General features: G+C 43.0%; 1 protein-coding gene across 1 annotated transcript in view; it reads right to left on the bottom strand.

Annotated features, from left to right (window-relative positions):
- DNAH1 (dynein axonemal heavy chain 1) overlaps positions 1–13070 on the bottom strand; it is a 132890-nt gene that overhangs the window by 100681 nt on the left and 19139 nt on the right. The window contains exons 7-12 of the mRNA XM_074282678.1: positions 8980–9141; positions 8125–8377; positions 7494–7651; positions 5439–5650; positions 3429–3727; positions 5–100 (exon numbers count right to left, since the gene is read on the bottom strand). Coding sequence (XP_074138779.1) covers positions 5–100; positions 3429–3727; positions 5439–5650; positions 7494–7651; positions 8125–8377; positions 8980–9141 — 1180 coding nt within the window. The remainder of the gene's footprint in view (positions 1–4; positions 101–3428; positions 3728–5438; positions 5651–7493; positions 7652–8124; positions 8378–8979; positions 9142–13070) is intronic.

Genomic DNA, 13070 nt, shown 5'->3' with positions numbered 1-13070 from the left:
AGTCATCAAAGATGACATAAAATTCTCCAAAGGGGTGCTGTAGTGTGACCCACTGTTGTCCAGAACCAGGTCCATTATGAAAAGGGGATTCTTTCGGGGCCTAGAAAGAAAATAATAAAAACAACAGAAATGAATATTTAAAATATGTATATAAATATATAATAAATATATGCATAAGTATGTGAATAAAAACAATAGAAATGCCTATTAAAATGTGTATGCATATATATATAATATGTGCATAAATGTATTTATAAATATTATAAATTACATTTATAATATATTTATGTTATCATCCTTAAAATGGCAAAATATACATATATACATGTATGTATCTAAATATAAAATACAAATATACTTAAATTATGTTTAGGTATTATGACATATATATGTATATACTTATAGTGTAAGTTATTTGAAATTAAAATGTTGTTACTATAGAATGTTATATAAAACATGCGTAATGTATTTAATCTCATTTGATCCCTAGATATTATGATCATAATTTTATAGAAGAGGAAACTGAGGCAGAGATTAAGTGACCTGCCCAGAGTTATATAGCTTAGTAAGTATCTGAGACCAGATTTGAATTCCTGAATCCAGGCCCAATGAACTCTCCATCCTACCACCTATTTGCCCCTATAATAAAAGTGTTTGGGAAAAAGGAAGATAAATTACAAAGCAAAAGACAGGGGGCTTATTTATTATCCCAGGGCTGAAACAATCCGTACCAGGAGATGATGATTTTGAGTAACTGCCCCAAAATTTCCCAGGGATGTGGAAGAATTATGGGCTCTACAGCAAGTTCTGAAGATTACAAGATGGAGAAAGAATCCCTTTCCTTAAAATTCTTTTCTCTCTTAGCCAGCCATTTTCAACTATCAACTGGACATTTAGAGCCAAATGTTTCGTAATCATCTCACACTCAACATGTATAAAACTAAACCTCCTAAATCTTCCCCCACCACTCCAAACTTCTGTAACTGTCCTCAGTCCTGACAGTCAGCCAGGTTCACAACCAAGCTGTCATTCTCTACTCCTTTCTATGGCACCCCCATCTCCCATCTGTTGCCAGGTCCTGTACTCTTTTTTTCACCTTTGTGGCATCCTTTCCATGTGGCCCCTTCCCCTCATCCCCTCAACAATCTATAACTCTATAAGCACTAAAAAAAAAAAAAAAAAAAAAAAAAAAAAAAAAGCACTGTGCTCCCACTTTTCACCTAGACTTTTGCAGCAGCCTAAGTGGTCTCAAGTCTCTCCCTAATACAATCCATCCAAAATAAATACCTCTGTTTGACCTTAAAGTCTTTCATCACCTTGCCGCTTTCCTCCTCCCCTCCATGTACTCTGCTATTTAGTGACAATGGCCTCCTTTCCTATTCCTTGCCCACGACACTCCAGCTGCTGACTTTGGGCATTTTCACTGGCTGTCCCCCATGACTGGAATGTTCTCTCTAGGTATTGCTATTTATCTCCCAGCTTCCTTCAAGTTCCAGGGAAAACCCCAATTTCAGCAAGAAGCCTTTGCTAGTCTTCCTTATCTCAGTGCCCTTCCCTCTGAGACTCCCCCAAAGGATTCTATGTCTCTCTAGTTTGTAGCTCTAAGTTAGTTTTCATTGGATTGTGAGCTCCTGTTTGTTGCCTTTCCTTGTGAGCTCAGAGCTCACCAAACCTAGCATCTAGGAGGCTCTTCATAAAGGGAGCTGACCTGGCTTGGGCACAGAAAACGTCAATGGGTTCTGCCAGCTCTGCCAAGTCACTGTCCACGGGGGGGGGGGGGGGGCCTATAAAGTGCATGTATTTCGAGTGTCACTGGTTTGTGTGACAATAGCCCTGTTCTCTCAGAATGGTTGTTGATGCTTGGTTCCCCCTTTTCTAGAAGCACAAGTCCTCTCCTGTGATTCAGACACTAAGCATAATCCTGCTCTCACAGCCTGCGTCTCTCATGGGCAAGTTAATGCCAGCTTTATTTCTCTGTTCCAAGCCACTGAAAACTAGCTGGTTACAGATCTCTGAGCTGCAGCAGAGCCTGTGGGCCTGTGCCCATCACCCTACACACAGGATCACCAAATGGTTAGATAGCCTTCTGTGAAGTGGCAAAGCGGCTCCATGAATAGATTGTTGAGCCTGGAAGCAGGGGGACCTCAGACACTTATTAGCTGTGTGATCCTGGGCAAGACACTTAACCTGTTTGCCTTAATCCCCAGAGAAGGAAATGCTATTCCAGTGATAATGGAACCTCCGACTTTCCCTCCCTAGGCCAGGACTTGTTTTTCAGCTTTATGGAATCACAAGAGAATATATCATCACTTACTAACCTAGGAGGCTATAGAGCAATTTGGAGTTAGATGGCTGCAGAGGCAGCAATCAAACAAGAGCAGATTCCCTCCAGGAGTCTTAGGATAGGATGTAAACCCCCTAAAGGTTATGCATGGAAAAGAAATTTCCAGGGAAGCCGCAGCAGAATGAGGTCCCCAGGACTATTTTCTGTGATTATCACACTGAATTATACACACCAGGAGGAAAGCACTTTAGAAAATTATATAGTCTGACCACCTCATTTTACAGATGAGCAAAATGAGACCTAGAGGAGCAAAGTACAAGGTCTCACACTGGTTAACCAACAATTTAAGTGTAGTTCCTGAAATCCTGCATTGTTTCTGTTAGACTACTTGGGCTCATGGGTTCCCTCAAACCTGGGCTCACTGTGATTATACAAATACCTTTACCCAATCTCGCATGCACACACACACAGTGGGGAAAGGAGAGTCATAGAACAAGATGCTGCTCCCGGGCCTCTGCTTAGGATGTCTGCTCTCTAGAAGCAGAGGGGAGGGTGGAGGCTAGTCCTCCTTTGTGTGGCATTCACAGCTCTTGAGGTCTAGGTTCCCTCCCAAGTTTCTCTCCATCTTTCTCTCTTTATGAGCAAATAATAAGGACCCGCAAAATATAGGAAATGCCCAACTTTAAGGCTCCAGCAAGCCCAAAGTGCACCAAAGGCCTATCAGAAGCAAGGTCTCTAAAGATGAGAGCAATGGCTCAAGCAGCAGTATCCAAACTCTAGTAACCTGGTGTTTAAGATCATAAGCTACTTGAGGAAGGACTTCCTGTTTGGCAAAATCCCAAGAATATACTATCATTTGACATCGGACACTACAAAAAGCTCCAGTAGAGAGATCCCATCAGGGTTCCACAGTCCCTCTTCCCAACCCTGGCAGTCCCTTGGGAGTCTTGGGTGCTGCTGTTTTTTTAGGCTGTCCAAACCTGACTGGCTCTGGACTACAGCTGTCTCTAACTTCCCAAGTCGGGCCCTGCCTCTGGACGCCACAGCTAAGGTGCTGTCCAGCAGCACCAGTGTGGGATGTTCCTATCTCTGCTAGCCCTGACAGGGGCAGGCAGCTACAATGAGCCACTCTCCCTCTTCTCACTTGTATGGACTATTGATGAGATCAGGACCCCAGACCATGTCTACAGGACACTGTAGGACATTGCAGCAGGCATCCAGGATGAACTGGGTAAAGTTGATCAGAGAGTCCTGGACAAGGAATCTGATCGTGTCTTGCAGAGTGTACTTGATCAGTTCCATCAGTTTGTGAAGTTTGGACATCTGGTACACTTCCCAGTTGGTTTCATAGAGGTTATACCAGCCTTTGCTCATGTCCCTCAAGCTACTCCTGATGGCAACTTTTAGAGTGCTGACCCAGCTGTCCTTTAGGAACATCTGGACCTGGAGGAAAGAGGCAGAGAAAACAAGATGTAATGAAAGCAACCCCGATAAAAAATAAACCCATAAAAGTCATCAGTAGGGACAGCTAGGTGGTGCAGTGGATATAGCACCAGCCCTGAATTCAGGAGGACTGGAGTTCAAATCTGGTCTCAGACACTTAACGCTCCTAGCTCTGTGACCCTGGGCAAGTCACAATTCCAGCCTCAGAGGGGAAAAAAAGTCATCAATATTTCTATGTGAAAATAACAAAAATAACAAAAACCAAAAGAAAATGATGAGGGGAAATCCTATTTAAAATAACTACAAAATTATTATCTGGGAACCAACCTACCAACACACACTTAAAACCCATAGAAATACAATTACAAAACCCTCCTTGCAGAAGTAAAGAAAGATCTAAATAATTACAGAAATATTCATTGGTTATGGTTGTGTTTATATGTGTGTGTGTATATATATATATATGTCCTTTATATCACATATATATATAATGATGAAAATGCTGCTGCTGGATGCTTACTGATTCTAGTATTGGTGGTTTCTATGCTTATATTTTTAAATTATGTTTATATTCACTGTTACCTCATTTAAGATCATGATTACTTCCTTTGATTTTTAAAACTTTTATCTGAAGCATAACAAATTCTACTTTGGCTCCTCAGTTTAATCCTGTGGATTTTTATGTTTTATTTTCAACTATATTATTTTTTTCAAGTATAAAAACATTTTTAACATTTGTTCTCTTTTTAAAAAAAATTGAGTTCCAAATTCTATCTCTCCTGGTCCCCTCCCTGAGATGTAAAGCAATATCACATAGGTTATACATGTTCAATCATGTAAAATATGAAATATATTTCTTATAAACATTGCTGAATTCTGCTTTCTAATTTGTTCTGCTACTTTCATCTGCTTTATGGGTGAGTATATCCCATTCACATTCACTGTTAGGATTGTTAACTATGTGTAGTTCTCTCCATCATGGTTTCTTTTACTATTTCTTCTTTTCCTTCCATATACCTCTTTACTAATTATGGAATGAAGAAAAAGAAAGAACCTGATCAGCCCTAGTAATATTCAGTTGAAAAGGTCAATTTGTACTCCTCTATACCACCTCTTTTCACCAAGCCCACAGCCCCAATTCTATTTCTTAAATTTTATTTTTTATCCCCCTGAATCACAGAGTATAGGGAAGCTCAAAGTATAAGAAGATTAGAAAAGTAAGAGAGGGCCAAGTTATAAAAGGTTTTGAATGCCAAACAGAGGATTTTATATTTGATCCTGAAAGAGGTGAAAGGAAGGCACTGGAGTTTATTGAGTGGAGGATGAAAGAAGGGGTGACAAAGTTAGGCACATACTTTAGGTGATTAATTTTATTTTTTAAGTTTTATTTTATCCCAATTACATATATTTTGTTTGTTTTGAGGATGATTAATTTTATTGCTGAGTAAAAATTTGGTTTGGAGTAGAGAGGGACTTGATGTAGAGACCAAAAGCCTATTGCAATGATCCAAGTGTATGGTGATATGGATCTACCCGAGATTATGCAGTGTCAGAGGAGAGAAGGGGACATATACAAGAGATATCACAAAGATATAGTAGATTGAATTCAGTACCCAACTGAATGAATAGTCTCATTTCACAGGTGTTTCACAGGGATGAGGAATGAATTGCCACCAATCCTCATTCACTTTCCTTAGACTGCCTGGCTCACCTGGGAAAACATCTGGGACTGAATCTGTTCAAATTCCTCCAGACGCCCGAACTTGGACAGGGTGTAGTGGAACAGGGTCATAGCAGTCACCTTGTTACACTCAGCCCGTACTTTGCCAAGGGCCATGATGACCTCTGTCCGGGTGAGCAGGGACACAAAAGTGAAGGCCTCCTTCTGTTCCAGGAAGGGATACTTAGGCATAGGAATGAGCCCTGGGGAGAAGAGAGAGGGAGGGGTGCTTAGGGAAGCTGGGAAGTAGCTTCAGCATAGCTCCCAGAGGTGGCCTTTTGGGACCACAGAGGCACACATCTTTCAGCTATCCAAGAGTGTGAGATCAAAGACAGTGAGGGAAAAAATGATCTTCCTTGAAATGATGAAGAAGTAGAACTGAGAACAGTATCAGGCAAACAGCACTCTCTCAAAAGACTACTGAACATGGAGTCCCAGAGTTCAATCCAATTCAATTAACATTTACTTAGCACGAATGTGCAAGGCCTTAAAGTGCTCTGCCACCTGAAAGAGTGAGCCTCCAGGTCCAAGACCGGAGTAAGGGTGTAGGAATGCTCAAAACCTTGCTCAATCCAGCTGCAGAGAGAGCCTGTAGAGCAGTTTTTGACAAGCCAGAGAGGCTGAGGGAAGGCTTTGTACCCCTAGATATGGGCACAAACAGTTTTTTTTTTACCCTTTGGCTACATCAGATCCTATAAATTTCTTCTGCCTCCTTCCCATCCATATGTTTCCCTGACTGCTGGCTTTTCAGAACTGACCCCCTTAATGGGAAGAAGGATGAATGGGAAAAGGCCATCTGTGTTTCAGCATTCCTACTTTTGTGATTTTGGGGCAAACAAGTCTCAACTTCCTCTCATTTTATAAAAGGAGTATAATTATCCTTGTACCTCCTCTCTCCCTGGGCTGTAATAAGGAAAACACTCAATGAAAGCAAAGTGCTATAATAAAACAATTTATCCTCTTTTCAGAAACTCCTAAAGCTCCAAAGGGGATGGGTGGAGGTAAGCAAAAAGAAAATCCTCCTAGGCCATTCTTAGGCCCCAGGCGCTTGTCAAATGTGTGCAAATAGAGCCAATATTGGGGGGGGGGGTGGAAGCATGAACAGGGTATGAGAAATCTGAGGATTTTTTTGTGATTGAGCATACATCTTAATGATGATTTGTTTTCTTGACTGCTCAATGGGGAAGGAGAGAGGTAGAAGAGGGAAATTGTGAATTTTTAAAAATGTAATTTTTAAAAAATGTATCAGATGTTGAAAGAGCAGTGCCTTACTTGTGACCTCTTGAGCATGTCATATCTCTCCTTAAAGATCTTCATCTTCTTAGGAGACTTCTCTGGGCCATTAAATTGAATGAGTTATTAGCCTATGGAGGGAAAAGTTTTCTTTGGGAGACCCTAAAAGCCTTTTAAAGGACTGGACAAGGAATATTTAGGGCCTTTAAGGTCCCTGAATCCACAAGCTCCCAGGTCCACCTCCATATCCTGAGACACACTACAACCACACAAATGGAAACCAGCATTGTGTGGCACAAAAAAAAAAAAAAAAAAAAAAAAAAAAACCACAGTCCTTCCAAGCTCTCTATGACACAGAAGACACAAGGATAAATAGTCTCTTATCAAAGAACAGTAACAGAGGTCTTGCTTTTACTGCCTCTAGCACAGTTTTGTGAATTTATTTCTTCCTTGCCAAATGAATTGGCTCCTAATTCATGTGAATGTTAGAGTGAAGGAGGAGAGGCAAAGTTCATAATTCACATCATAGGGCAACTCACAAAATAGTTTTGTTTCTTTTTCGAATACATTTGATGATCTAGCATTCTAATTCTGCCCTGCAGATCCATTTTTCCTGAGCCTGCACCACTTAGAAAATTATGAAGAAGCAAAGAATGGTCCAGGGGACCAGGAAGCTTCTATGAGAATTACACCATCAGAAACAGTCACCAAGTAAACAAACATGGAATGTGTCTGGATTTCAAGTCACCTCCCCAGGGCACCGAAGCCACCCGGGGAATGAGAACCAAGGGAGAGCAGCTGGCATCCCCATACCTTTTTCAGGCACTTTCTCCTCCACTTTATCTGGTAAAGTTACATAGGCAAACGTTTCTGGTTTGGAGGCCACAATCTGGTCAAAATTGATCTTATTCATGGTCCGTTCATAGTCTAAGTTTGCCTCCTTGGCCAAGGTGTTCAGTTGTTCCGTAACTCTGTGACACAAGAAAAAAGTTGGTGAGGGGAGGAAGGAGCTCAGCCCCCTGGCCCAGCCTGCCCTGAAACTGCCTCAGGAGCTCTCTGAGGGGCAGCAGTAAGGGCCACTGGACAAGAAGTGAGCTCGCTATCTCAATGCCCCTGTACGGCTGGGCTGGGGCATAGCTGGGTAATGCCTATGTCTTCCCCAGCAAAACTGAGGCAGAGAGCCTCTGGCCTCAGCACCTCCCACAGAATGTATACTGAGTGGCTTTGGTGGAACCTTCCCTTCTAGGGGGCTCCATTCTGGCCCAGCCCGGCCCATCTTTAGGAGGCTAGGCTGCTAAATCCGTTACATTAGGGCTAGAAGCCTGTTGGAGGTGGATCTGGCAGCCCTGAGAAAGGGCCAGCTGCCTCATGATGCTCAGGGAACCCCCCCAACCCAGGCCGGTCCATCCCACCCCTGCAGGGGCAGAGGGAAGCCAATATTTACAAGGGCCCTTTGCGGATCCTGGGGGTACTCATGGTCCGTTGCTTGATCATGTTGAGGCTCTCCTCATTGAGCACCCTCAGCCCCTCAGTGGGCATGCAGTCCACATACAAGTTGTACAGAAGGAGGGACTCGGTCTTCTTGCGGAAGGCACTGGCTGAGACCACACGCTTCGTAAACACATAGGGGTTCTCAGCACAAAAGAGCAGCTGGATTCGGGGCACCCAATACTGGCAAGGGAGGAGGAGGGCTCTGCCTGTGGGAAGACGAACACCAGGAGGGACAGGTGAGCAGAGCCAGGGCCTCAGAGAATTCCAGAAGGGAAACTGAGGCCAGCAGGGTTGATTCTTGGGAGCAGCCACCATGGTGCCTCAGACCCACACCATGGAGCTTGGCTCCAGGGCCTCTGGCCCCTGTTGGGAGATCAGGGCTCCAGCTTCACCAGCTGTGGGACTGAGCCCCTCCTTTCCCATCTCTCGAGCTCCATCTCACCTTCAGTAACATGGGCACTGCCCCCAACTCCCTCTTAGGGCACATTCCTATATGCAGAAGTGGTTTGAAAACTCTTAAATCTCATACAAGGGATTTCAAGGTACAAAGGCTGAGGGTAAGGGCGGAAGGAAGGAGCAAAGGAAGCCTGCAAGGGGAGGGAGGACCCAAGACTTTCCTATTCCCAATAGCCAGAATTCAGACACTGCCTTCCACCTATGACCATGGGCCTGGTACCCCCAGAAATTCTTTGCCCAAAAGCTGGAGGAACAGGAGGATGTCTTAGGAAAAGTAATCTCCTTCCTGGGCCCAAGAAAAGAGGGATTGCTGCCTAAAAGCTCGGCCCTGTAATAAGTCCCACATACGCACCTTCTGGAGTCATGCCTCCATTCAGGATGGGGTTCCCCATGTTGTCCCGAATCAGGCCCCTTTTGTCCGTCTTATGCACCAGATACAACTTCTTATCAGGGTCGTAGTCCAGAACCCCAACAAGATTCCATTTATAAACCAGCTGGCGGTTCTTGGGATCCGCTAGAAAGAAAGAGCCCCGCCCCCAAGATCAGGCCTATGGCAGAGAAGTCTCTGCTCCCAGGTGCCATCCTCTCTGAGGGGAAGCCTTCAAGGTGCTGAGGGATAGGAGGACGGGGCCTTCCGCTCCACATCCTCAGGAAGGGCAGGAGCATCGTCACTGGTGGGATAACCCTAGAGGTTGCAACAAGATGTAGGATGCTCTTGATTCCTCTTTACCTTCTAGTATGTGCTCTGAGAAGGGGAAGGAAGCACATGTTAACTCGTCTGGAGTAAGCAAATGGAAACGGCCCCATTTGGGCCTTGGAGAACCCACAATGCAGAAATCCTAATTACAGAGAAACACATAACTCCTCTTAATATAGATTCCAACAGGGGGCAGCTAGGTGGTGCAGTGGATAGAGCAACAGTCCTGAATTCAGGAGGACTGGAGTTCAAATCTGGTCTCAGATACTTAACACTTCCTAGCTGTGTGACCCTGGACAAGTCACTTAACCCCAGCCTCAGAAAAAGAAAAAAAAAATATATATATATAGATAGATAGATAGATAGATAGATAGATAGATAGATTCCGCCATCGGGAGAGACCACAACAATCTCTACAGAATAGAGTATAAGCCTCTTGAGGGCAAGGTCGACCTTATTTTTGTCTCTGTGTCAAATGTTTCATGCATAATAGGCACTGTTTTTTGAATCAGTGAGTGTTCAGGTGAAGGACAAATCATCTAAGAGAAAAGGCCATGGGCTCTTTTTGAGCATAAATACCTGAACTTGAGGCTGTTTCACATTAAGCCTTATTCTCCTGAGCTGCTTGTCTTTGTCTGCACTGTGCATGGAAGGCATTTTCCTACTAATTACTGCAGGATAAGCAGAGACAGCTAACATTTCCTTCATTTGACCAGGAGACACAGCATTTTCACTTAGCAGGTACCATAAGAAAAAGGAGCTTGGCCAGGGGTAAGGTTTACAGGCCGATTTGCCACTGCACCAGCTTGGATGATATTTCCCCATAGCACAGTACACACTGTTCTCTAGAGTATAGATGGCTAGTTAGTCTTGCCTCTGCTCTGGTCACTAACAGAACTGTGAGATGAGCCTTGTTATTCTCTGGCTTTCCACACATGGGCGGCTTCTTGAGGATGACCATGGTGGAACTCAGATCCCTGAATTCATGCCCTCTTAGTTTCTCAGTCCCTTTGGCCAGGTTAGCCTGTCTCCTTGGAATCAGCTTCCTATTCTTCCTCACAAGCTGGAGAACACTCATCTTCCTCTTCCAGAAAGAGCTAATTTTCCAGTCGTTGCCCTCTGCCTACTGCTGACGCTCCCCACCCCTTAGCATCAGCCCCAGCTGAAACCCGAGTCCTGGGCCATCACAACATCTGTCTCTGCCAGATGTCAGACACGTCAGAACCTTGTTCAGTTTTAATGTTTCTGGGTGAGAAGCTTGCTTTAATGCACTGGGTGATGATTAGAGTTTGAGATTTCAAAAAGAGAGAGAAAATAAAGTCCAGTGAAAAAAACTCCTGCTGGTAATTTACTGTGTGGATGTGGTGAGTCCCCTTCTGAGAAGCCTAATCCTTAGAAATTCATTGGGACTAGACTTCCCCTATGAAGAGAAACATGGTTTGTTTGTTTTTTAAATCTATTTCTTGCCATTGTTAACTGTTATTTTTTCCGCTTTTCTAATTATTTTGAATTGAAGCAAGCCCTTACAAGCACCTAGGCAAGTCATCACCAGAAAATTATCAGAGGAAAACAAACAAGGTGAATAGCCTTGAGCCTGTGTCTTTTGAGGACAGATTGAAGAAAATAGGCATTTTTAGCCTGGAAGAAAGATAATTCAGGAGGAACAAGACAGTTGCCTTAAAAGTATTGAAAGGACTGTCATGTGAAGGGGTTCTTTAGCTGTCTTTTGACTTTTGACTTTCTTTGTATCCCCAAGGCTTGGTACAATGCCTGCCAGGTAGTAGGCATTTAACAAATATAGACTGGCTGACTGATGAGACTTGTTCCCTTTGGTCCTAGAGAGGAGAACAAGAACCATAGGTAAAAGTAGCAGAGAAGCTGGTTTAGACTGAAAAAGACAGAGCTGTCCAAAAATGATACCCTCTTAAGAGGTGGTTAGATTTCTCCAACACCTTCTCTGGCAAGCTTTGCAGGCTTCCAAGAAGAGGCCAGATGACAATTTGTCAGCTATGTCAGTGGGAATTCCTTTCATTCAGGAGTTGGAATGGATGGCCCCTGAGGTCCCTTCCAACTTTCAGATTCTGTAATTTTTTAAAGGGTCCTTTGTTCAAATTTCATGATCATGTATTTGGGGCTAATTTCTAATGGGAAGTCTGCACCCACAAAAGGACTGCTAATCTGGGGAGTGTCTAAAGCCAAAATGGACTTTCCTGAGACTGAGGATAGTACTTAAACTTCTCCAGAACCCCTGAGAACCATCCAGAATTGGAGATATCAAAGTTGATCAAGGGAAACCTTGATCAAGTTGACAAGTCTCCCAAGTTAATGAATCCATTAAGCTTCTTTGTGTTATAATTCCCTTTGGCTGCTGGGGAAGCCCATGTATGTTGCTAGAATAATGGTTTCTAAAAAATCATAGTTGAAGAAAATGCTAAACTTCAATGAGAAATTAGTGAAAATGAAAATCTAACTCTTTCTCATACAAATTCACAAACCTAAGATTTCTCCATGAAGCCTAATGGAGTCTATGGACCCGGACTAAAAACCCTTGGTCTGGGCACATCAAAAGGGTACTCCTTTAGAAGAAGACTTGTACTCTGCACTCAGGAAAGGATACACAAAACCCCACTGATTGGTTCCACTGACTGAGGCTGCTTCTAAGATAAATGAGAATTATGGGAGACAAACTCTTACAGAAAGTTTGCCCTGTGGTCTATAAAAGCAATCTGTGAAAGAGTTCTGCTCTGCTCCCCTTGGCTAAAACACTTGCTTTCCAGAACTTTTTCCTGAGGAGATGATTTACCAGCTCAGCAACCCATTCTGTGAAAGTATGGGAATTGTGAGAATTAAGGAAACCATACTGCTCTATCTTATGTCTCAGTTCTGAATCTAGCCTTTCTATTCAATTATACGTGTGGTCCAATTTCTGTCTTGTGAGAAACTTTTATTCAATTGTGAGAAAACTATTGCATTGTTTGAAGTCAGCCCTCTGTGGCTGAGAACCTAGGCCACCTTTACTTGTTGCTTAGAGACAATTTCTGCTGATCCAAAACCCAATCAGACCAGAATATTGATAGTTTTCTAACAATTATACTTCTCAAGCAATACCTTATCTAAAAATTGGCCCCATACTGGTCAATCAGCTTTTGTTTCCTTGTTCCTTTGATTGGGGGGAGGAGGATGAGGGGAAGAGGGACATGTGAGGATGGGGTAGGAGGAGGAACTTTGTCTTATTTCAGGGAATTGCACCTGTTTGCTCTTCCCTTCCCCACTTGCAAACTTCCTAATCTTTCCTGCAATTAGAAATCAGATTACCCGATCTTGTATCTTGGTTAATATACTGTTAATTGTTTTCTTTTAATCCATAAAAATCTGTCTCCCCCTGTATTTGGGATTCAGCATCTAGCACAGAGGGACTGGTCCTGATTTGCTGTGCCATCGCATACCCTAGCAATAAATACCTACAAATAAATACAAAAATTAGACATTTGAATTAATCCACACGCCACAGAAGGACCCATTGTTAATAATCAAGGATGGCTCAAAGTTAGTCCAAAGAACATCTGTGAGCCCAAGTTCTTTGAAAGGAAGCTGGTCTAAGAACGGTGTGTACAAGAAGAACCAAATCTTTCAGATTTAACAAACTAGGATCAGAGAATAAACAGGGAACAATTAAGTTAAATCATTTGAGTAATTATGTTAAATTTTTAAGATACACAATCTGGGGGGAGGGACATTTCTACCTA

Source organism: Sminthopsis crassicaudata, chromosome 1 (assembly GCF_048593235.1).
Source record: "Sminthopsis crassicaudata isolate SCR6 chromosome 1, ASM4859323v1, whole genome shotgun sequence".
Taxonomy (NCBI): Eukaryota; Metazoa; Chordata; class Mammalia; order Dasyuromorphia; family Dasyuridae; genus Sminthopsis; species Sminthopsis crassicaudata.
This window is presented reverse-complemented; position numbering and strand designations above follow the sequence as displayed.